The following is a 25,371-nucleotide window of genomic DNA, read 5'->3' as shown; positions in this document are numbered from 1 at the left end:
ACGCTCGAGCGTGGAGATGTAGGTGACTGGAAAAAGTTGCACTTGACCTACAAATCCATAACCACAGTAACACTAAATCAAAATTTTCACTCAAATAACTTTTTAAGTCAACAAACCTACAATGATTAGACCAACCTGGGGTGGAGGTGTCTCCCGGGATGAAATAAAATTTCATTGACTTAAAATGGTAGATGAAAACATGGGGGGGAATAGAAAAACACTCGGAGACCGCAGACCACTGTCAAGGAGCTCATTTCTATCCATGCTACATGGTGATATTTACCCCATATTATAATTTGATATCCATATCTTCTGCATTAGATTCCTTGACCATCTAAACATACGATCATTGCCGATCAGCCGTCCCTGCTTCCGCCGCTCTTTTTGGCCAACAGCGCAATGTCTCTTTATGCGAGGGTCGCAAAAGCAAGCGCCCCATCTCTAGCGTTCATGATGGATCCAGGACCAATCATGATTAAAGAATCCTTCAAAAAATTCTAACAAATACCTGGATCTAGACGGTAATCTGGATTACTACCAAAATTACCTTGTCATGTCGTTATCAACTGTACCTGAAAATATCACCCGAATCCGTTCTTAAATTTTTTTGAAGTTATTTTGCAGACAAAAAAAAAAAAAAACAACAACAACAACAACAACAACAACAACAACAACAAACCAACGCTGGCAAAAAAACATGTACACGTATAACTTGACTGGCGGAGGTATTATCATAATGAAAACGAATAATATACTGACTGTAATGATGAATTGACGTTTTGAGTGGAACTTTTAAGAAAGTGAATGTCATTGTCAATGTCTCGTGCTTATCTTATAGCTACCACGAATTCGGATTGCAACTGACTAAAACATTTGATATAGTATACAAAATAGAATGAAAGTGTTAAAAATTGATCGACGGAAGTAAAACGTGCATCCGCACATTTCAGAACGCCTGGGAAGATAATTATTTAAAACAGTTTTTTTTTTTAAATAAATAAAGTTAAGTGATGTAAGAAAACGGGCTGGAAACCACATATTATCATGTAATTGTAAGTTAAGCGTTTTAAGACGTAATTCCCATGAAGTTGGTAGGATTAAAATGTTATATAACCTGCACATAATTTGCTAACTCTCAAAAGATTCAGTAAGATTATTAAGCAGTCTGCATATCTATATGGCACTCTTAGAAATTACCTTAATTAGTTATTTGTTCATTAATCCGAAAATGTTAAATAAGGTTAGCTATTTCGAAGGGTCGTTTATATGTAAGCGAAATATGCCAAACGTTTGTTATTCAGAAGGTTTTGTTTAACCGAAAATGAAATAAGATTCGGTGCTCGTTATTCCAAGAAAGTTTTGTCTCACCTCTATGGTTATTCAGAAAAAGAAAAGAAGGTGCATGATAACTAATCTTTGGAATTACGAGCCTTATTCGTTTCGTTTTCGGATTAATGAACCTTCGGAAAAATGAACCTTATTTCATTTTCGGATTAACGAACCTTCTTAAAAAACGTACTGTATTCCGCCATATCTACACCTCTGTTACTTTGTACAAGTCTTAGAGTTATCATTCACCCGTCAATATAAGCTATCGTGTTTTGACCCCATCTTACAGTGGCGGGCCTGTCATATACGCCTATGTTACGTTTCATAATAACCTTTGCTCATTGTCAGAGATATCGCAGCAACCCGAGAATACACTTCCGTTGCGTGGCAACGGCTTTCTGATTTCTCTGGGAATCCCAGATCACACTTGAATAGCTTTTGTGATATTGGCAGTTTGGTTTTGTTGATATAATCCACAACTATATACAAATTGCGTAAAAATTTAATCGTTGAGCAGGACAATGGACAACGATGGATAAATCTTTACGCTCATTGAACTGTATATTGACCTATGTGTAAGTAAAACCTTTTCTCCTCTTCGTCACTTTTGTCCCTGATTCGTAGGGAGAGCAATTTCATATATGCCAATAAAAATGTTATGATAATTTATCCAGTAAGCATGTCAGTTATCAGTCAACCTTATATTATCTTTAAAATTGTGTTTTAACATAGTGTGACAACAATGCAGGCTTGCCAAAAGTGTTTTAATTGACGTCTGAATTGAATAAAAGGTACACTATAGATCGTATTGGTTCGTGCATTCAATTTCTCTTTACTCTTTATAATGATAATGATAATTAGAATGCATATAATTCTATACTGAAAATATTTCAGGAAACAGGAAACATCCCACTTCAAATGAAATTTGAACTTGCATTTTGCATGAACAAACATTCAAAGGAATAAACGACAATATTCATCCCAAAAGTGAGTCAGAGCGAAATAAATCATGACATTGATAAGTTGGTATATGGTGATCACGAAAAACCGCAAATGTGTCAGTCTATACAATGGGACGCATACAAGCGAACAATAAAAAAAGAATGAACTTGGGGCAATAATGAATCAAAATGTGCACATGTAATGTACACGTAACATTGTTTGTGGGTCTGTGAGTAGATACATGTCATGTACGCATGCTTACATAATGACGTGATGTATCCCCATTGCGGTGTCAATGGTAAAAAGTATCTACACCTTTTTTTCCCCTGTTGACTGTTTTTTTTAAATCTCCTTATCAACAGAACACTGTAGGATGCTTGTATATAAGGTAGAATATAATGAGCTTTTCTCTAACTTGTTAATACAGCTTAGTTCACCCGTGGTATCTAACGCAATAGATTTAAAAAATATTTAGACCGGAAATAAACCAGGAAAATGTAGAAACCTTTCTCCATTTGTTGTTGTTGTTTTGTCTGAATCAACTACTGTGTATGCAAACTAATCAACAGTCAGTGCAAAGTATACTGCATAATTGTCAGATTTGATTTTTTAAAGAAATGGTTTCAGTTATATGCCAATAGATATCAAGGTCTTTTTCTACGCGCTCACAGCACATTATAATTAGTTCACAACTGGCAAACTATAAACAAAGCATCTCGCACACACACACACAAACTAACAAATAGACACCTTTATCTATGGGAAATGTTTCTCGTATATCTACACAATGACCGTTTACTTCTTCGAGATTTATGAACATTTACTTTCTTATTTCAACCGAACACATTGGATATATAATAGGAGATTATAGATTGGCCACAAACCCCCCCCCCCAAAAAAAAAACAACAACAACAACCAAACAAACAAACAAACAATGAGATGCAAGGACTCAATAATTTCTCACGTTATTACAAAATTAATATATTCATGGGAAATATAAAACATACACCGGTTTTCACCTTTCGAAATTAATAGGTTGACTTAGGTATAAATTTACAAAATCCAAGTGCATCGCTTTTTTATTTTTTATTTTTGCCTAAATTCAGAATCAAATATAGACAATACGCGTGTCCTCTACAATATGAAATTGAGAAAAAATATTGTGCCACAACAGAACAAAGGTGACAAAGAGAATTGATATTTCAATTCATACATATTATTACTGACACAGTCATGTAAATATACCTATAACGTATCTTAATTCATACTTTATACTGTTCTTTTATATTTTGTTCAATGATATTCTATAAAACAAGATCAGGGTAAGACACTGTTATGTCAACAGCTTATCAAGTATAGATTTACATGAGTACCGTGTATTCACTTCATCATAGACAATGAGATATCAGATATCTTCGTTGGACTGCAGTGTTTAACTTCATTCAACTCATTCACCAGCATACTCTAAAACTCTCAGTGAAATCAAGTAAGACTCTTAACGACAGTCACAAAATCATGTTTGGTGAACGCGCAATGCGCGTGTTGAACCAATGAGTTATGTGTCTGATAACTCCTTGGTTGAACATTATAGAGGACTCTTCAAAGCATGTGGAGCAAGCTGACATTGAATAAATGTTACAGCAAAATTTATTTTGTAGCACGGTAAACATACATGTTGATCAATGACTAATGATGCACAGGAAAATCTTTTTAAAAAAAATAAAAACCATGCCACTTTTGCTCAGCATGACAATCTGAGATCATTGCTCAGTAACTGTTGTGGGCAATAAATTTGCCATATATCGATAATTGAAAGTCACGATCAACGACTCGAATTGCAAATCTAATTATTTAATTACGCAAAAGAAAATGAGAATCAAGCAAAATGCTGATAATTGTCTTTAACCATTTCCTTTTTTTTACACTTTGTGCGTAAACGTGTTATTCCATCCATCCATCCATCTATCCATCCATCCGTGTAGATATCTAATCAAACTCGCTTAATCCCTTGCATGAAATGTTAAGCGTACTTTCAAGTATAATTGACCGTTTTTTGTGCTTTAAAATGAAAGCGAATACCGTTAATGTATGACAAATTTACTCTTTTTCTCAGAGACAATATACGATGACAACATCAGTGTTACTTTCTACATCACAAGGAGATAAACAATACACGTGTATATAAGGTAGATGATTAGAGTATACATAATACAATGTCATGCTCTTTGATCTGGTGCATTATTGTTCTGCATAGTACATTCATTGTCATGCATAACCTATACGCCGCGGAATGGGGAGGGAAGAGGGTTGCATCATTTTGGGTTACAAAAGAGGAAAAATATACCAGTAAAACATGAAATATACATTAATACCAACAAAAAAGCACGACGTGGATACTTGAAAGTATCAATTTATTCCTAAAAAACAAAACAAAACAAAAAACTTTGGATTCACACACGCATGTTAGTGAAACACTGTCATCTTAATATAGGTATATACCTGAATGATGTGTGTGAGATTAATTCACTGATTGTGCATAATCACGTCAAAAATCAGGCTTGGTTCTGATGGTACATATTTGAACATAAATATATAAATGAATAAATGAATGAATATTATTATACTATTTTATATATATATATATAAGAAAAAAAAGTCTCGAATACGCCATGGATCCAACAAGAAGTTTTTTTTTTATTTATAAAAAGCCTTCTTGTTGGATCCATGACGTATTTGAGACTCGTTCTTCTTATAATTACAACATTCAAAGTCCAACACGTGGAAAGTTCCAAGATGTACATATATATATATATATATATATATATAAAGAGACAGAGAAATGAATTCTTAGTACATACATATACACACAAAATATATAGGCTACACAGTTGTCGGATGATCCACCACTTTCTGGAGTTTTTTTTTTTTTTTTTTTTTTTTTTTTTTTAATAATGGTATCTTTCACAACTAGTCCTCAGAGAATGCAAGCAAGTATAGAATCCTAACATTACAAGAGTTAGTAACGTAACTGCCAGCTGGAACTCGCTTGTATTTCACGAGCACACAAACAAGGCACAACAGAAAAATAAAAGAGAGAAACTTACGTTTCGCTAGAGACTAACGCTAGGTCAACGGGTCATGAACTTCTCATTCTTTACGATGTGGGGAAAATAATGTTTGGGTTAGACCCTGTGTATTGATAGAAAGAGGAAGAGTCTGCATGAGAGTACGAATCTACGCTTAGTATATACAATGTACAAATGTATTTTGCCCTTACTGGAAACGATTTTTCTGACAATCATGGAATACTTGCTGTAATTTCTGTTGTTTAGAGTTATATAATTTACAGCTCTGTATTCTTTGGCAAGAGTATAAGGTGGCACCAACTCAAGTGTCACTTACTTTGCTTATTCCATGGAGATAGACAATCTCCACTCTTGTTGAAGTCAATTCAATTTCAAAAGTTTCTCATATTTCTCAAAATTAGAATAGTTGCAACAACGTAATACATAAAACGCATACAATAATGACAAAATAACAATAATAATCATATTAATAAACAGTATAGCGCATTTCCAATATGATAATACATAGGCCCTATCCTGATCAGTGATCAATGCGTTTTGCATAGTAAAGCGACGATTTATAGCAATAAACACGCTCAGAAAGAAAGTAAAATCTTTTTAAGATTTCTCTTGAAAATAGACACTGAGGGTTACGAACTGAGTTCTTTTGGCAGTGTATAGGTCCTGTACCGTAGTGTTGCCCCCCCCCCCTAAAAAAAAGAGAAACTATAATGGAATACGTTCACCGGCCTTTGTTTTTACACGTGGGATTTGGAGCTCATTCAGGGTAAATATACATGGCAGAGCGCAATTCATTAGATAAAAGGTAGGGAGAGTGTAATATCTTTGTGATGATCATTTAGGAGCAAAGATTTATGTACGTAACTGGAAACCAACAAACATATTTTATAACAGTGATTAATTTGTCTGTCGAACAAGCAACCAATGTAGCTGTTTGAGTAAGTGGAGGTAATTTGTATACAATCCCACCTGCATGCATGCCCCAGCAACAAACACGCGCTGTTCGGTTTCCAAACACGCTGATAATGATAGCCCACGTTCACATTCATCAAACATTATGACAAAATGATATAAACGCATGACCGTAATTATACAATACATTATGTCAATATCATGTGGCAAAAAAAGTAAGCGAAAGCAAAAGAAATATGAAGGAAACCACATGAAAGCACACTTGTAAAGTTGTCGGATTCATCGAAATGTTAACAAACGCTTATGAGTCACGTGAAGTGTGTTCGAAAGCTTCCGAGGGTTAGACATCTCTGCCAACCGTGAGAATGCAGAAATGTCTGAAAGGTAGGCTACAGTTTGAAAAAAAAAAATCCCTAGAATCCTTGAGTAGCAAAATTTTCGAATTCAAACAAGTCACTTTGAATGGCTGTTTGTAATGGATCAGTTGTCCCTATGTCCCAAAGACCATTTAAAATCATCATATCATGCTCTTCATGATTATAAAAAAAACTCTTCATATTGACTAAAAGGATGAAACTTGACTGAAATCCGAAAGCAAGAACACTACATTTGGCATATTAATGCTCCTCCCCTCCTAGCACACCCCTCCTCCATTTATTATAATAATGATTAGTTTCGTTTTTATCTTTTATGATCATCATAATTATTGTCATCATAATACTCCTGTCACACATGCAGGACTAGCTACATTTACTATACGCTCTTTTCATCAAAGTCCGTGTCATCGCCTGGTTCATCCATGCACGTACAGTGAAATCATCATAGCATGCAATATACCGTCATGTGTGATCGCGGTCAATGATATCGCCCGTGATCGGAACCACGGCGCGCCGCGGCGTGACGTACTCCACGATCGTCATCATGAGCACCATCTCCCTCCACATCGTAGCTGGATGAAGTCAGACTGCATCTCGTCCGGACAAAGAGTGGTATCCTTCTCATCGTTGGCTCACATGGTATCTGCATCATCTTGAAAGCACTGTATTTGAGCTCCAATTCTTTTGCCCTAGCGAAGGCTTGTTCTGATACTGGCGTCCTCTGGCCATAAGATCGGTATTCCCGCGCATTGACGTACTTGTGTACGAAACCGAGCACCAATCGCACCTGTGGCCGATACTTGCTCATGTGTGCCAGAGTCGTTTCGATGAGCTTGGTACACAACTCACAGGGTGAAAAGAAAGAGAAAAGAAGAACAGTATGTGACTTCCAATAACACAAACGGCTGAGTGAATCTCTCATGCTCTCTAACACTCGTCGTTCCGCATGCACGAGAACTCCGTCGTCTCCTCGACGGCACGTGGCCGCCATAAACTTGACGGCACGCATCCCGCCGTCCATTAGGTCCGCTTCTTTGATGATGGTGCACTCACGGCTATGGCCTGCGAAGTCGATCGACAACGCCGCGAACTGAGCGCGCTTGAAGTCAGCTGTACAGAAGTCATTTCTAAACGATACGTAAACACGTTGGAAATACTCTGTCTCGTCCATCCTATCCGCTTTTCAATGAATGAAACCAGCGCTATCATGCTCACAAGCCTGACAGCAAGGAGCTTCAAACAGACAGCTTTTACTATAATAAGTGCGCGATCTGGAAATCCCCGTATCCAAATCAGGCACTTTTTTTTTTGTGAGTCTGCGCAATGGTAGATGACTACCATGCATTCTGATTTACTCTTTGTTGTTGATGTACGCTTATCCGGTTGTGGTGAAAAAGCAGAACATTATGTCAGTCCCTTTCAGCATAATAACAGGGCCTATGGGTCACATCCAGTCCATGGGTTAAAAATTAGTGCCTATGAAATAAGAACAAAATATGCACTCGTATCTTATAAAAGACAGGCATTTCGCATTATCTGACAAGAACTTAGACCTGTGGATTGTGATGTGACAAACGAATAAACCGGTTTAGTAAATTCCATACTGTCATTATCCAATGACACATTACATAGATGATGACTGGCGGGGGAGGGAACGTACCGAGTGTTCCACCCGAAGGGTTTGAAGTGCTATTGAGGGAGGTTATAGTCCCGAGACGAAGTCGAGGGACTTATAGCCTCCCGAAATAGCATTTCAAACCCTGAGGGTGAAACGTTTGGTACGTGTTCCCGACAACAAAAGTCATCATCTGTTATAGTTTACGCTTGCAGTATATATACCAAACAGCATTCTAAAAGACTGATTATTAGTAGGGCCTACTTTTAGTTTACCTTAACTAGTCTTCCATAATTATAATAGTGCATTCAAATCATTCTAAGAACTTGGGGTCAACAAGTGGAATACGAATGACATGCTGACCCAGGCATGCAGCCTATACCGATACAGCTTGTGCCGATAGTTCTTTTAATTAAGAACTGATTTCACGGAGCAAGCGAATGATTTTGCGAAGGATACCAATGTCGAAAATGGCAAAATCTATACTTTTGATCGTATATCAGTCTGCAAAAGATCGCCATACCTGCGGGAGGTGACAATTTCGAGAATATCTCGCGTGTTGCGCGAAATCCGCGAAGTTCTTCAGATCATTTTACGACATATTCGCAAACTGTTCCCGTAGGACCACCTTTTGAGACATTCTCACGAACGTTTGGCAAATGTTAGGGGGGAAACTCATCCGCCCCTTTTGACAATTGGCCTGTATAAAGCTCGTAGCCGAGGTGACTGACTTCATACCATCCAGTTCATCAAGTGTGGAAATTGCAACATGGTTTACAGTAATCGTGTGGATCGCGACGACATGTTGCAATATCCGGCAGCCCCTATCCTTGATGTCACTTAACGCGGGTGATGTTCATCAAGTGAACATGATGAAGATGTATTGTAGAATCACGCCAGACTGCATGGAAGGGTTATGGAGAAACTGGTTGAGGATTGATTTTAAACCATGTGAAGTGTAAAGTTATTAATTTCTAGCTAAGAATATTGAGAGGTAAAGTGAACTAATATTCATATTATGTTCTGTTGAAATTCATATCCGTCATTCATAAAGATGAAAAATTGGACTTTAATTTCTCATGGTTAAGATTCATTGAAGACACACTTAATCAAGCTGGTCTATCTAATGTTTGGTTCGGCCAAAATGAAAACTTTAGATTGTGTTTAAACGTTAACTTCCTAAAATTAAGATTGACTGATATTCTTTGTTAGGAATGGGGAGTCGATATCGCAGTATATGGTCAAACCATGTTTGCACAAATTATATGATATCTAAAAGCAACCATGTTTTTGAAAATTACTCTCTTAAAAAATCGAGTGAAAATATTGACTCTATAAGGAGTAAATACAAAAAAGAGTGAATTTTGAGTGAAAATGTTCATTTCAGGGATCACTCCCAAATCTTCGAGTGATCCCTGAGGTCACTCCAAAATGAGTGAAAATTAACATTTTCACTCAAAATTCACTCTAATTTCACTCTAAATTTACTTTTTTTTTGTATTCACTCCTTTTAAGAGTGAATATTTTCATTCAATTTTTTTAGAGAGTATTTCATCACCCTAAATAAATCTGATGCTTTGAGTTTATGTAAGTTTCGGTGTAGATCGCATAAATTACCTGTAAATAATGGTCGATTTAATGCGAACACATCACATCGTGATATTATGCAGTGCACACTCTGCTTGTCGCCTCACATAGCAGATGAGTTTCATTATATTTTTGTTTGCCCATATTTCCAAAGGGAGAGACGTTTGTATCTGCCCCGAAAGTTAACCAAAATTAGGCTTCCAAGTACTTTGCACATGACAGAGCTTTTTAATACCAAAAGTACCTCTCAGTTGAAAAACTTAGCAAGATTTACTCATCTTATCATGTCCCAGTTTTCTAAAGACACTGAAAAAGATAATCGCACAAGCACTATTATTATAGTACAAAAATAAGAGTTGGTCCTATATCCACGGACACGTAGCGGTAGGTTAGTGAGGCGACCTTTGTTAAATTTGTAATATTCTGCTATTTACATTAATTTTGGGATTGTCTGCGTATCTTTTCATTTTACTCATGATTGTATTCTCACATATATTACCTTGTATATCTTTTTGTCGTCATGTGTAATCTACAAGTATTGTATTCACTGGTTTGTCATATTGTTATTATTATTCTTTGTTTGTACTCTCATATCCCGAGAGGATGTCGAAAGAGTCAATAAAAATTCACTAAATTCACTAAATTATTGCCACACTTCCTTTCACGGGTCCATCGGAATTACTTTTATGATGATGCCCTATAATCATAATTGCGCAAAATGATCCTTCTTATATATATTTTGTGTTAACTATTGAACGGAAACAGACGAATATTATGACTAAACAATGTTAGCATTGAACGTGAACTGTAAACTGGGCCCACACCATGATGGGAAATGACTTTTTATCATTATATGGGATTGTTACACATTGCCGGAGTATATTTGAACTATTAAACGGAAACAGACGCATATTATGACTAACGATGTTAGCATTGAACGTGAACTGTAAACTGGGCCCACATCATGATGGGAAATGAGTTGTTATCATTACATGGGGATTGTCACACATTGCCGGAGTATATTTCTAGCTTCACTAGAGTCGTGGCAAAAGGAAATGACGTCTTGAGTCATAACAGTCATAGTTATGGCGTAGTCGAGCTTGTTATTGCATGAGTATAAGCACTGTAGGGTAAGAGCAGGGAGGTGGGAAGAGCCTGCATGGTAAGAGTTTGATCCTTCACTCAGCGATGCTGAGGATGCAGTGTACTGCGCATTCCTTTTTTTTTTTTTTTTTGGGGGGGGGGGGGGGGCTCAGTGCACGATACGACATCTATAGGTTACGCAAACAATGTTGGAAGAAGATCACTAGAGACTACCAATAAATAGCCAAGGATCTTTCCACATTCATTTCAGCTATTCTTTTAGCTATACTTACCAGCCGATGTATATTCATTAAAGCCTATATATCGGGATGTAAAGCATAACACCATATCGATATTACATTTCATTCACAATCTTTAATCTTATCATCCTATAAATTAGACATTGACACAGGTTGCCATCACTTTTCATGGCAAAGAGAGTCTCTACTTCAGGCCGAATTCGGCCAAACTTTATTCATCATGGTCAAATTTCACCATCTGTTTTGTAATCTATCCATAATTAGAAGTATAGGCATCATAATAATAAAACATCATTACTTCATCAATTGTGGTTTCATGAGAAAATCATGCTTTTACGGTTCATTTCAGCTGTTCTTATTTCATTAATATGGGTGTCATCATGGAAATCATGCTTATAGGTCTAACGGTTCGTTTCACCTGTTCTTTTGTAAGTAGCATACACTGTACTATTATACTCATAGGCGCCGAAGTGGGGGGGGGGGGGGGGGGGGGCGGCCGCCCCCTAATCCAAAAAGTGGGGGGGGGGGGCAAAACGCATTTTTTGCCCCCCCCCCCCAAAAAAAAAATTATAATGATAATAAAAATAAATGAATAAACAAAGATAATAAAATAAATATGTATATATATGAATAAAACTTAAAAGGGAAAAAATATGGCTACAAACGGCAGCTTTTGGACTGTAAAATGTCAAAATTTTCAAGCTCGCTCGCTTCGCTCGCTCGCATCCAGCAGTTGAGCCCTGTGCGCCTCCCCCTTAATTTCTAAAGCGAAAAACATAGCTACGACGGCAGTTGTTGGATTCTAGAATGTCAAAATTTTCAAGCTCGCTCGCTTCGCTCGCTCGCATTGAATCGTTATGCCATTCTCCTAATGTTGCTGACAGTAATTGCCAGTAGTTGCGCCCGATGCCCCCAGGGCCCTTAATTTCCAAAGCGAAAGATAAATATAGCTACAAACGGGAGTTTTAGGACTGTAAAATGTCAAAATTTTCAAACTCGCTCGCTCGCATTGAATCGTTATGCCACTCTCCTAATGTTGCTGCCAGTAATTGCCAGCAGTTGCGTCCGATGCCCCCCCCCCTTAATTTCCAAAGCGAAAGATATAGCTACAAACGGGAGTTTTTGGACTGTAAAATGTCAAAATTCTCAAGCTCGCTCGCTTTGCTCGCTCGCATTGAATCGTTATGCCATTCTCCTAATGTTGCTGCCAGTAATTGCCAGCAGTTGCACCCGATGCGCCGCCCCATTAATTTCCAAAGTGAAAGATAAAGCTACAAACCCCAGTTTGGGGACTGTAGAATGTCAAAATTTTCAAGCTTGCTCGCTTCGCTCGCTCGCATTTAATCGTTATGCCATTCTCCTAATGTTGCTGCCAATAATTGCCAGCAGTTGCGCCCGATGCGCCCCCATTTATTTCAAAGCGAAATATGTAGCTACAATTAAAACTCCAGTTTTGGAACTGTAGAAAATCAAAATTTTCAAGCTCGCTCGCTTCGCTCGCTCGCATTTTATTGTTATGCCATTCACCTTATGTTGCTGACAGTATATAATTAAATTTGTCGATCGTTTCACACCGTCATTCCATAATCCATGTAAGGAAAACTTACAATGTTCCTCAATGACTGCGTTGTTGAATGTATCACATTCCGTAATGCATTGTAGTCCCATTATTGCTCGCGCACACACGCACAAGCATACAGACCGTCAAAATTACTTTATGGTTCTCAAGAGCTCAAGATTAGACCATGCATATATGCATGGTCTAATCTTGAGCTCCCTGCAATGTTTGCCCCCCCCCCCCCCCCCCCCCCCAATAAAAAACTGCTTCCGGCGCGCCTGATTATACTCATCTCCGTATTCATAAGAATCTGTCTACTTATCGATATAATTGAAGAAGTTTGATATAGGCCTAGTCATATCATGCATTATAACATTATGTTTCATTCACAACTTTTAATCTTATTATCCTATATAAATGAGACATTGAAACAGGTTTTTAACACTTTTCGCAACCAAAACCAGTCTACTTTTACCTCCAAATTCCGTATAAAAAGGTTTCTCATTGTTGAGCATTCGGAGATTTCTGCGTGCATTGTACTTTCAGGTCCATTATTTAGTAAGTAATTTTTGCATACACACAAAACAACATGCAGTTTATCTGCTAGATAAGTACAAAAACAGCCTCATGCAGTTGATCTGTTGCAAGATACAGCTGTAGTATATAATGTCACAAAAATGCAGTAATATTATAATAAATATTTATGATCAAAACTTTCTGAGTGTGTGTAGTATATATCATGGACACGCAGAGACTTGAGAAATGTATGAAGTGCGGGTGTAAGAATTTGGCAGCTTCTCTAGTGCGCTGGGATTATGCTGCCTCGATTTGCAATCGCCCTTCGACTCAAGTCGAGCGTATACGCAGCGTTCCATACCATCATACTAGGTCCGAAATGGCTGCCCCTGCCCCCATGGATAAATCCAGATTAGACACTGGTGTCGAAAGGGCCCCTGATCAACAGAATGACGAGGTTTCGTCGAGCAGTGAAGACTCTGATAATCTAGAAGTACACAGAAGTAACAGACCAACATCAGAGCAACCGGATTCTAGCCTTCGAAGGCATTCAAACGAGGCAATGGCGGCTCGTACTGCGCAGAGCACGATCACAGCCGGACCACAGCCATCAGACTTCGAACGTGCCGCCGACGTTGGCCCAGCGGAGCAGCAAGCTACCTCCACCGTGTCTAGTACCGGGACCGCGACCGCTGCCTCTTCACTCTCAGTACGCGTACCCGCCGCGTCGGTCACGTCGGTGGCTGATAATGTTCTGAGTTCGAACAAGGACGCGGAAGATGCTCAACCTTCGTTTTCTGTGTTTAGGATACCCACAAGCCGAAGTAGCAAGAATATAAATTCTATTGATTCCCACCCCGTTTCCTCAGATTCAATTCCTGTAAACATGCCCATGGAGGATGCAAAATGTGTAGCTGTAGCCGGCGTAGACCTAGGCCAAGATAAAGAAGAGAGGAACAAAAACACACCAGGATCAGGATGCACCACCATGGAAGACAAACCAGATGCACTCTCAAAGTCTAATGTCGAGACAGAAAGAACAATGAGCTCTTCTACCTCTCTTGCACAAGCATGCAGTACCAGCAGTGAAAGTGGTGACTCCAACAAAGATTCATTTGCATTTGCTCTACCCAAGGCTTTACCAAAAGTCAAGACGCACTCCAAGCACAGTGCATTCCAAGGAGGGGAAAGTAATTTGAAGGAAGCAGTGCCTGCAGAGATACAGAAGAAAAGTATCCTTCCCTCCAAAGAAAATAAAAACCAATCGGTAGAGAAAGAGAAGGCAGCTGTCACACCACCTCTTTCTTACAAAGAGCCGTCGTGGAGTGGTCTGCCATCACAGGAGTACCACCTGGAGGTGTTGAAGAATGGCACAATAGTGTCCAGAATTGCACTTAATGACAAGCCTTTTCACGTTTTTGGAAGACTTGCAGCATGTGACGTTCAGCTCGATCATCCATCCTTGTCCAGATACCACCTGATTCTTCAGTACAGACTTGTTGGTGACAGTGACCACGATCCAGGCTTTTATGTCTATGACCTTGGCAGTACACACGGCTCTTTCCTGAACAAGCACAAACTGAATGCCAAAGCATTCTACAGGATGAAAGTTGGGCATCTCTTTAAGCTTGGAGGAAGCACGCGATTATTCATACTCCAGGTCTGTGGCATTGCATAGGGACTTTTTTTTTTTTTTGGGGGTCTTTCTACCTCAATGCTATTTTCTTCAGAAAGTTTCCATATGATGGGCTCACATGACTTTGTCGTAGGTTATTAAGTTTTTGGTTACTAGCATACTACACTTTGTGATCTTTGGCATGATATGGAATGAACAAAATAGAAGTGACCATCAGAACTAGTTAGCAAATATTTCATTACTGTCTGAGTGTTTTCATAGATTAGCATGCACCTTTCAAAAGTTGCTTTTGTTTATCTTTTAACTCATAAGCCATGGTGGAAAGACTGGAAACCCCCTTTGTGCCACATTATTCTGAGACACGAACGGTTTCATGCTTTGAGAAAACATTCTGTTTTCAAGTCTATGTAACTTCAATAGATTTCTGTTGAGCTGGGCAAATAGTGAGTAAAGTTGTAGAGAAAATGCTTTGATGTATTATTGTATGACAAATCTATGATTGTTTTTCTTTCACATGACCAGTAGGTACATTACTGCAAAAGCATGAAACAGTGAAGCACAAAACAGTGACAGAAACTTATATTACTCTCAAATCCAGTGGAGAACACCTCGTGATAGTCAATCACTACATGAAATTCAAGCTATATGTGAGAAATGCTTTCATTGTACCACAGCATTTGGCGATTTATCGATCGGATTGGGCGGATTGGTGCGTTTGAGCAGAATATGCGAAGTTGGTATGCTGTCGACTGAGACGGACATGCGAACGTGGCACACAAAGAGTTAATAAGGTCAAGGCAAAGACAGATGATTAATGTGATTGGGCGAGTGTATTCATGTAACTAGCCTTTGCATTAGAAATGTGCATGTTGAAATTTCCCTCCAGGGTCCTCCTGATGATCAGGAGCAAGAGGCAGAGCTGAGCATCACGGAGTTGAAGGAGCTGAGAAATAAACAGATGCTGGAGGCAGAGGAAAAGAAGAGGAGGAAACAAGAGGAGGAAGAGATGGAGAAGGAGAAGAAGAAATTGCAGGAAGAAAAGTCTGGTGGCATTGACTGGGGCATGGGTAGGTCCCCCCCCCCCCCACTTTAAAGGCATTATTTACCATTTGCAGGTGAAACCAAAGCCCAGCTTTAGTGCTTCAAAATAGTTCTAAAATGTGAGTGAAAGATAGAAACCACCAATGTAGAAGTGTTAATCAGTATTAAGTATTGTTAAATATGCAAAATGTGAACGATAGTTAATGATAAAATTGTTTCTAGAATAGACCGTCTACAGTTAAGGTTCATTGAGAAAAATAATGACTTCCTTATATTTTAGGCTTTATTGTGAAATATTTATATGGTAGGATGTTTTGTGATACAACTGACCTACACATATACACCAAATGACCTAATGTGATAACTCAAACATTTTTAGAATCACTGCTCTTAATGGTAAACAGTACTTTTAATTTTGATGTCAAGTTTTCAGAATCAATACATCAATTCATTAATTTTGTTTATAGGTTTGTCTCAGTGTCATGTGTCAGAAAATATGTATGCTTTCAACAAACTGGAAGTTTGCACGACAGAGTTTGGCATAAAGATTCTCTCATATCTGTTAAATTCAGTAGCCAAGACTGAAATTTGTAACTTGGTCCACTATTGGAGCCTGTTAATTAGTCATGCAGAAATTCAGTTGACTCAAGAAATAATGAAATATAGTTTTTAATGTATCGTTTTTAAAACAGGATGGGATGAGCCAGAGGATGATGACGAAGAACCTGATGCGGAGAATCCCTTTTCCATGGAAACGCAAGAAGAGCGTGAGGCATCCTATGTGAAGGATCCTAAGAAGACACTCCGAGGTTTCTTTGAGAGAGAAGGTTGGTGTCTAAAAGAGAAAGAAAGAGGAGTTATCTTCTATCTTACCACATTTCCTCTTTTCAAAGATGTACTTCAGTATCTCCCAGCATATCATTCTTCCCTCTGCTGATTCCTTCTAAGCTGCATTACAATCACATACATGTTGCATTTAGAAAAAAAAAATGCAGTTTAAATGTTCATATTGTCCTAAGACCCATTATAAGAAGATGAAGAAGAACAACAAAACAAACTACTGAGTGAAAAAAAAAAGTGCCCACTTTCCTGTTACTTTTTAAGTTCAATCTTTTTTTGTTGTTAAACTACATTAAAATTCATTAATTTATCGCAACTGTCTTGACTTGTATGATCACAGAAGCAACAACAAAACCCCATTGCCAAACCCTTGACAGGAAATTGGTCTGTCTCTGTGAGTGTAGTGAAGTTTGACATTGCTGTGTTTTCTGTTATTATCCTTCAGATATTGAGCTGGAATATGAAGTTGATGAGAAGCAATCGGGCTACAGCCATCAGTATGTCTGCAGAGTGCAGTAAGTATGAAAGTACTGTATGAACAACATGGAGCAAACAATCACAATTATAATGAATTGACAGCTTGACTCTCATTGAGAAAACATAATTTTAGGTGGGAAATAAGAATATTGGCATTTTATGAGAAATATCCAAATTATTGTGGTATTGTTATGTGTCCATCATATATGGAAATCACTTACTTTATTCCTAGATGGACAAGAAGTCTTCTTTAGAAGATGAGAGATGAAAGCAAAATGATTTATCTCAAATAGGCTATGTGAATTTTAATGTTGGCTAACATAATTGTTTTGCCAATTGAAGTATTTTGTGGACTTGAAATGGAAGAGAAATCACCCTTTGGGTGCTTTTATACTTATATGACAGTCTATGCCCTGGAGAAGTAATGCAGTATTATCTTTAATGTGTCATGACATACTATTTTCTGATGGACTGCAATGTCGTTCACACTGTCTTTTGAATGTTGTGAAAACGTATCTAATTTTTCCACAGATATATATTTGAATGAATGTAATGTGCATTTGTTGAGCCAATGAGATCAAGATTGCAGACCATGGATTTTGGGGAGTAAACAATGCTGCATGTTGTATGTTCAATAGCTTCACTAGCACTATATTATAAATGTACAAATTAAAACTTGTACCATCTGTGTGTTCTTCACCAGATTACCACTGGACGATGCCATGGGTAATCCTATCTATGCAGAGGCTGCTGTGTCAGGGAAGAAGAAAGAGGCAGTGGTGGCCTGTGCCCTGGAAGCCTGCCGCATCCTTGATGCCCATGGTGTGCTCCGACAGGCTACACATGGTATGTCGCTGATCCCATGGATACATGTGCAGCAGCTCTCAGTATTAACACGATAACCAGATAGTGGTGTTATCCAGATGTCAAGATACTTCTAATTCTCTACTGAGTTGTTGTTTTTTTCTAACCAGTTCTTGAATATTGCTGTGGTTGTTAGTGTTCATACTTGTATATTATGCAGTCTAATGATGTAACATGGAGTGAAGGGAATTAACATCTTGGACCAGTACTCATCATTCATGTCATCACTTAAGCAATCGCAACTTCAATCACCCAGGATGACCAACAGCATTACACTGTGTAGTGGTTTGCAGTTTTGCCATTTTACTCATCAGCGGCTTGTTCCTGCAATAAGAATGATGTCATATGAAAAGAATGTGTAATAAACACCACAAGAAACAACACTTCAAATTTGCAGAATTTCTATATTCTCCCTCTGTATGATATACTCTTTGGAATAGCTAACCCTGGTTAGTGCTATACACCTGTATGCCATCATTATTGATGAGTGAATATTACCTGATGTAGTTAGTCATAAGAATTCTTCCACTAAAAATATTGCAGTGGTTGTTAGATTCTTTTTTTCTTTTTTTTAGAATCCATGTACAGGAAGAAATTAAGAAAAAAAAAATGTTGTATATGGTCGTGTATTTGCAAATGAAAGCAGATGTGGTATCAGAAATGTTTTTTCCTATTAATCCAAAATATTAGCATGTGTCTGTGAAGCCATGGTGACATTGATGCACCTTTATTCACTTCTTTTTCTCTGAAGAAAGCAAGAAGAGGAAGGCCAAGGATTGGGCCCAGGATGATTACTATGACAGCGATGATGACACGTACCTGGATCGGACAGGTATCGTTGAGAAGAAGAGGAAACAGAGGATGAAGAAAGCCGGTGTGATCGAGGAGAAGGCGGAAACATTTGACTCACTGGTCAGTCTTAATGAGTGGACGAAATATGAATAGGCTTACTTTATGATACATTCTTTTAATAAATGCAATCATGTGTGTATAGTAATATGTGCACGGAGGCACAATGGCAAGTGTGCCTTTGGCGTGCATGGGGCTAGGTGTTGGACACCTTTGTGAGTAGAGTATACATGTAGAGTCCTAAATTATGCCATAGGTCTATGGCACAAATATGTATACCATTTGAAATGACATGGCTCTTGACCAAATCAGTTTTTATTCTTGTGTGTAATGCAAAAATTTAACCTATCATACTCCAGTTGTCACAATTTATAGGGCATTAATAAAATCCACTTGTATCTTTTCTCAATAATCAATGTTTTCTTCACATTTAGCTAACTGGCTCACATCTGTTATTGCTAGTGTGTTACCATTTAGCCATGTCTATGTGATTACCTGATTCTTCTTGCACTAAATTTGATTTTGAATGTGTTTAATAATACTCTCATTTGCAGACTGCCAAACTTAGCGAAGTTGACAAGGAGCTTGAGAAGGCTGAGATACAGCTTGAAGAAGCCAAGAAAGGTAAGTCAATCTATTATCATGTCTGCATTGATTTTTGCATGAATTGGCCAGTCATGTGTTCTGGATAAAAAATAAAAAAAAACCAACAACATCAACAACAACAAACAAAGCAAAAACAAAACAAGTCCCTCTGATATACATGCAATGTGTGGATGTCATGTCAACTTTCTTTATGACAAGTGAATTAAAGTTCTGGACAATGTGAATGTGCCAAATGGTTCATTTTCAATTTGTGAGGCTATGATTGCATCATTAGGTGCAAACCCACACCATACTTTGCATATGAGTATATTCAGGCTGTAGATCGGACAGGGTCATCAAGGAATTCCCACTCATGAACATATGTGATATTTTTGGTCGAGAAAGATAAGGGCACAGAAAGATGTCACTAACCCTATGACATTAACTCCCTTATCTCTATCAATCAATGATATCAAGTTGTCAAGTTTTGATGTTCATCCTGACCGCCTCCCAACCCCACCTTTAGCAAAACCAGCATCTGGAAGCTCCGACAGCTTGGATGACTTCATCGCCAGCCTGAAGGCAGGAGGGACCTCCCACGACAGGGCCCAGCGAGCCAAGCTGAAGCTGAAGGTGGTGGATCTGAGGAAGGAACAGTTCCGGCTCCAGAAGCTGGTCCAGCTAGCTAGGCCCGCCTCCATGCCAGAGGCCCCCAAGTGAGTCTTTCTTGCCCTTTCGTGACTATACAGGACCTGTCAACTGATGTATGAGTAAGAGTAGTACACATACATCTCAGTTCCAATTTATGATTCAAGTCCAGAAGCATATGTAAGGCAAGACAGGATTGCAGTGATTTAAGATCTCTTTTTCTGTTTTCAAATTTTCACTTCATTTTTCACTTCATGAGGCATGCTTCAGCAAATAAATGGCAAGTGTTCACTAATTCTTTACTAACAGGAAAGTAATTGTAAACAAGAAACCAGAAGAAAAAGCAAACAGTATGTAAATATAACATTATATCAATTTCAAGGATTTGCCTAATTTGGCATTGATATTTGTTATATTCAAGCTAATACAACAGAGAAATGGATCACTGCTGCTGCTAGTATATCACAGGAAAGGAGATGATGCAAATGCCCACTGCAGTACCTCCTTCCACCTTCTATTTCATTACTTTTCAGTCTGTCAACGATGGAAGATAATGTTTCTATGTGATATCCTGGACATATGATGCCCTCCTGCTCCTCAAATTTACTCTTTTTTGTCAAGCCCACTGGAGGTGCGGGGAGACTAAGGGATTACCTGCGCGTCTGTCCATCTGCCGTCCGTCCGTCGTCTGTCTGTCCGTCGTCCATCCGTCCGTCCGTCATCTGTCCATAGCGCTACAAAAACTTGAATAACTCTCTACTGAAAACTTCAATTTCAATCAAACTTGGAGGGAAGAGTGGTTGTGCAAAGTTACACATTTTACCAAATATAAAGATGAAGTACACGTCAAGGTCAAAGGTCACAGGCAGGGGTCAATGAACTTTAGGGCCCAATGTTAAGTTTTTACGACGCGTTTCGATTATGGCCCATAACTTTTGATGTATATGTCTGTTTATAACCAAACTTGGATGGTAGATGTCCCTTGTGGATTTGAAGGTCACCATAAGGTCAAAGGTCACTGGCAGGGGTCAACGAACCTTTAGGGCCCAATGTTAAATTTTTACGGTGCATTTTGATTATGGCGCATAACTTTTGATGTATATGTCCATTTGTGACATAACTTGGATGGTAGATGTCCCTTTGGGAGTTGAAGGTCATCACAAGGTCAAAGGTCACAGACAGGGGTCAACAAACTTTCAAGACCCAATGTTAAATTTTTACGGTGCACTTTGATTATGGCGCATAACTTTTGTTCCCTATGTCTGTTTGTGACCAAACTTGGCTGGTAAATGTCCCTTGGAAAGTTGAAGGTCACCACAAGGTCAAAGGTCATAGGCGGGGTCAATGAACTTCCGGGAGTCAGAAAATATTAATTTCTTCTACGCGAATGGGCAAGACACATTTTGGCACTTGCCTTGTTCTATCTGTTGGAGTGATGGACACACTGGCACCATTTTGCATTCATTTTTTTTTTTTTTACAAATTCTGTCTACAATGTAAATAAAAAAGATACACGTCAAACTTTCTTCTTTCTCTGTTTCTGTCCGCAGAACCAAAATATTGCCCAGAGGTAAATTAACTGCGATGGTCGGCTCCATGAAGTCAAGGACAAGCTTTAAGGACAAGTTCAAGCCGAAGGTCAGTGCTTGTGTCATCTTACACAGTCAGTAACATGTCTGCACTACAATTGAGAGGTTTTGGATTCAAAGCCCCATGAGACTAACTGAACCATTATTGTGTGTTCTCATGCCATACCTTCTATTAACCCGTTGAGGATGGTTTGATTTTGTTACAACACGCATTTCCCATAGACGCTTGCCCGAGTATACTCGGGACTCGTCCTCAACAGGTTAAGAAGCGAAACACTCTTTCCCTTCAATAGGGCGTACATGTTGTAACATGGAGGTCCAGTGTGTTAGCGAGTAACAACTCACATATGTCAAAAGCCCTGCTTGAAACCCATTGAAGTGGTCTCCATCACATGGAACTTTTGGGGAAAGAGGCAACAATGCTGATCCCCTTGTGGTTCACCCCAGATAACTGCTAATAGTTAATAAACTGTATCACACAGGCACATCATGCCATATTTATTGAAGGAGGAGAAGTGTGAAGGGGGGGGGGGGGAGGGGGAATTGTAGTCAAAGAGGGGAAAGTGTGTGTATTGGTAAGCCATGATGGGCATTCCAGAACTGAGATGATTAGCAAAGATGTATTGCATAACTGATAGTTGGCTGTACTCTAATGCAGTGGAGAAAATGGATGGATAAATCACACATGCAATGTGATGTAGTCCTTGAGTGTCTCACTGTCATCAGGACATTGACTTTTGGATCCATCACAGACAACGCTGATTATTTTTCTGCTTTATTTTTCTTTTGTTCTCAAATAGTGAATGTTCTTTAACTCTTTTAGACATTAACATGAGCCATATCTTTACACCTGATTTGTCGTTGTTGCTGTTTTCTTTTCTTTAGCCCACTACTACATGAAGATAATGTTAAGATTGTTTCCTATACTCATTTTAAAGTGTGAAATGATTTTTATTCCCATAAATTTCTGGTTATTGCAGATGAAGCTACCAGATTTATAGTATGTATATAACAAGTCCAGAATTGTTTTCTTTGATTCAGATCCAAATCGCTCCCCTCAAGAGTGAAGAGGAAAGAGCTTCAAATTTTCAGGAGGAAGAGGAAGAGGAAGAGGATGAGGAGGAAGATGAAGAATCAGTCAAAGAACTGAAGACACAGAGAGAAGCTGATCACAGCATTCAGAGTGGTATTGTTGATCTTATTCTTAACATGTTGAGGACAGTTTGATTTTGCTACAACACACATTTCCCATAGACGCTTGCCCAAGTATATTTGGGACTCATTCTCAATGGGTTAATATGTCATTTTACTACTTTTTTCGTGTGTGTGTGGGGGGGGGGGGGGGGGGGTAAAGAGACTGGATCAAAAGCAGCACACTTACCTAATCACATCATTTTAATTTTCTTTATGATGTTCAATTATGTTTTCACACAAACCTCAAACAAGACTGAGTTTTCAAATTTATTTCCACAAATTCAGTTAAAGCATGCAGACTGACATAACAATTTTAGTATTTGTGGAAATCAGCAGTAGGCCATTGGTCTTTTGAGGCCGATTCCATTAATAAGATTACAATGTTTGAAGCTATACGTCATGCCATGGACCTATCAAGAATCAGAGCCAATGAGAAGTTAGATGGATAAATTTTGTGACTGCTCATACAGTGTCACAGAATGTGTAATTTTGGTTTTCTCCACAAAGTTCAACTGTGTCTGTGTACAAGCCTCAAAAAGGATGGGTAACTATTCACATAGATCTACTAACAGTATGACACCATCTCATATAGCCCGTGTTTTGTTCAAATGTCATGTGACATGTGACAAGCTGGAAGGAGATATGTTGTTATTGTTTTCTTTGTGTTTTTTTTTTATAACAGGAGCTGTCGAGATGCAGGCAGTGGAAAATGTTCATGGTACTGAAGAGAAGCAGGTAACAAGAACTTACTCATTTACACTAAGCAAGTGTATCAAGGAAGCTATGGGAAGTCATGAGGAAAATTATGTTTATTTCAGTTTTATTTAGGAAGATGTACTTGAATAGGACTTTTAAGTTACACCTGAGGCATTTCACATCTACGGGGTACTTTTTTTCATACGCAGGTATAGTATTATCAATGAACAAATGCAAGTGGTTATTTTTAGATATTTTATGTTGGAAAATTAATGATGGGATTAATTGAAATATATAGATACGTTTTTTATATCAGATGCTGAATAAATCCAGCCAGACTCGGATTAAAGTTTGATCCGCTGCAAGCAAGGAATATTGATTACTGATGTGCCAGTCAAAAGATTTCATTCAAAAGTCAGTCATGAATACATCTCTCTTGCTCCTGCTGAATGTTGGCCATATAACTTGTCATCACACCTATAACACATTAGACATTAACCATTATTATACTATGTACACCATTGTCTAATTCTTATGTGATCACATGCTTAGCTGACATTTGCCAAGCTTTTACTATGGCATATGACCAATTCCCAAAAAACTCGGCCATAAAGTCATAAAGCCAATAAGGGAAGGAAACGTACCAGCAGATGCATAATGAGAACTAGTATGGATGTAGGAGGTACAGTCTATGAACAACCAATGAAAGAAAAAATGTATGATGTAATCACAATACTGCACAGGTTTTACCCAAAGCTGAGGAGGCATCATCATCATCTTCTTCATCGTCATCCTCAAGACTGGTGAGGGGGCCTCAGCTTCCTCCTGGGTGGCCTTCCAAGGAGGCGGAGCCATCAGAAGGGGCAGGGCTAGAAGAGGATGATCGTCATGCAGCACAACCTCAGGCCAGCTCAACCAAGAGAACGTATGGGCCTACCATGCCCCCAGCCTTCAACCAAGGTATCAGGTCTTACAGTCTTATTAATTCCATTTGTGGCAGACACTGAAATTGTCATTTTCTTCTCCTCTACCACAAAATTTTTGTGGAAGATGAAACAGTCTATTATATGCAACTGACGAAAAACACACCACCACAACAGAAGAAAACTTGTGCCTTCTCCATGAAACGGATATGATATGATGATGCTTATTTGCTTATTTTCAGCTTTATTCAATTTTAACCCAGATGCCAAAGGATGCTCTTTTTGCTGTTAACATTTTATTACTTTGAATTATAAAAATGATAAAATAATCATATGAGTAAGATCAATTTCTTGATTTTTGAAAAGTTAAAAGCAAACAACTTACATGCTAGTTTTGTACAAACAATATCTGTTTAATCAGTTAGCCTGAAATGTGCTCTTTAGGCAATGAATTGATATCTAAATATCTTTTCCCCCAGGAGGAACATGCACACACAAACAATATATCTGTACATGGTATCTAGTCACATTGTTCTTCATTTTAGTCTGAATGAGGTTCAATATATGTGAGGCAAGACAGAGTCTGATTCCTTTATTAGTAGACAGATGTTGAGGTTTACAGGTCTTATCATGCATTATTCGATAATGAATTTTGTCACTAGTTGATCATCTTTAAATTACTAGTATGTGCAATGTTTCTTTCCAACATCATCCAATGTAGTAAGCCATTCTCCTCAATATTTTGTAAGCTTGCCACAGTTTT

At 38.3% G+C, this 25,371-nt stretch overlaps 1 protein-coding gene across 1 annotated transcript; it reads left to right on the top strand.

Moving 5' to 3' along the window:
• The first annotated feature begins 13,645 nt into the window (after positions 1-13,645).
• LOC139715323 (kanadaptin-like) lies at positions 13,646-24,568 on the top strand. Its single transcript, XM_071626899.1, has 12 exons — positions 13,646-14,926; positions 15,789-15,969; positions 16,636-16,770; positions 17,229-17,298; positions 17,964-18,106; positions 18,876-19,036; positions 19,528-19,597; positions 20,085-20,274; positions 21,757-21,844; positions 22,837-22,981; positions 23,672-23,724; positions 24,485-24,568. Exons 1-12 carry the CDS (start codon positions 13,646-13,648, stop codon positions 24,566-24,568), a joined length of 2,601 nt encoding a protein of 866 aa, XP_071483000.1.
• The last annotated feature ends 803 nt before the right edge of the window (positions 24,569-25,371 follow it).

The sequence above is a fragment of the Diadema antillarum genome, unplaced genomic scaffold (assembly GCF_040938485.1).
Source record: "Diadema antillarum isolate AM-2024a unplaced genomic scaffold, OU_Dant_1.0 scf00000046, whole genome shotgun sequence".
NCBI lineage: Eukaryota > Metazoa > Echinodermata > Echinoidea > Diadematoida > Diadematidae > Diadema > Diadema antillarum.
Note: the sequence above shows the minus strand (reverse complement) of the source record. Positions and strands in the feature narration are given on the sequence as shown.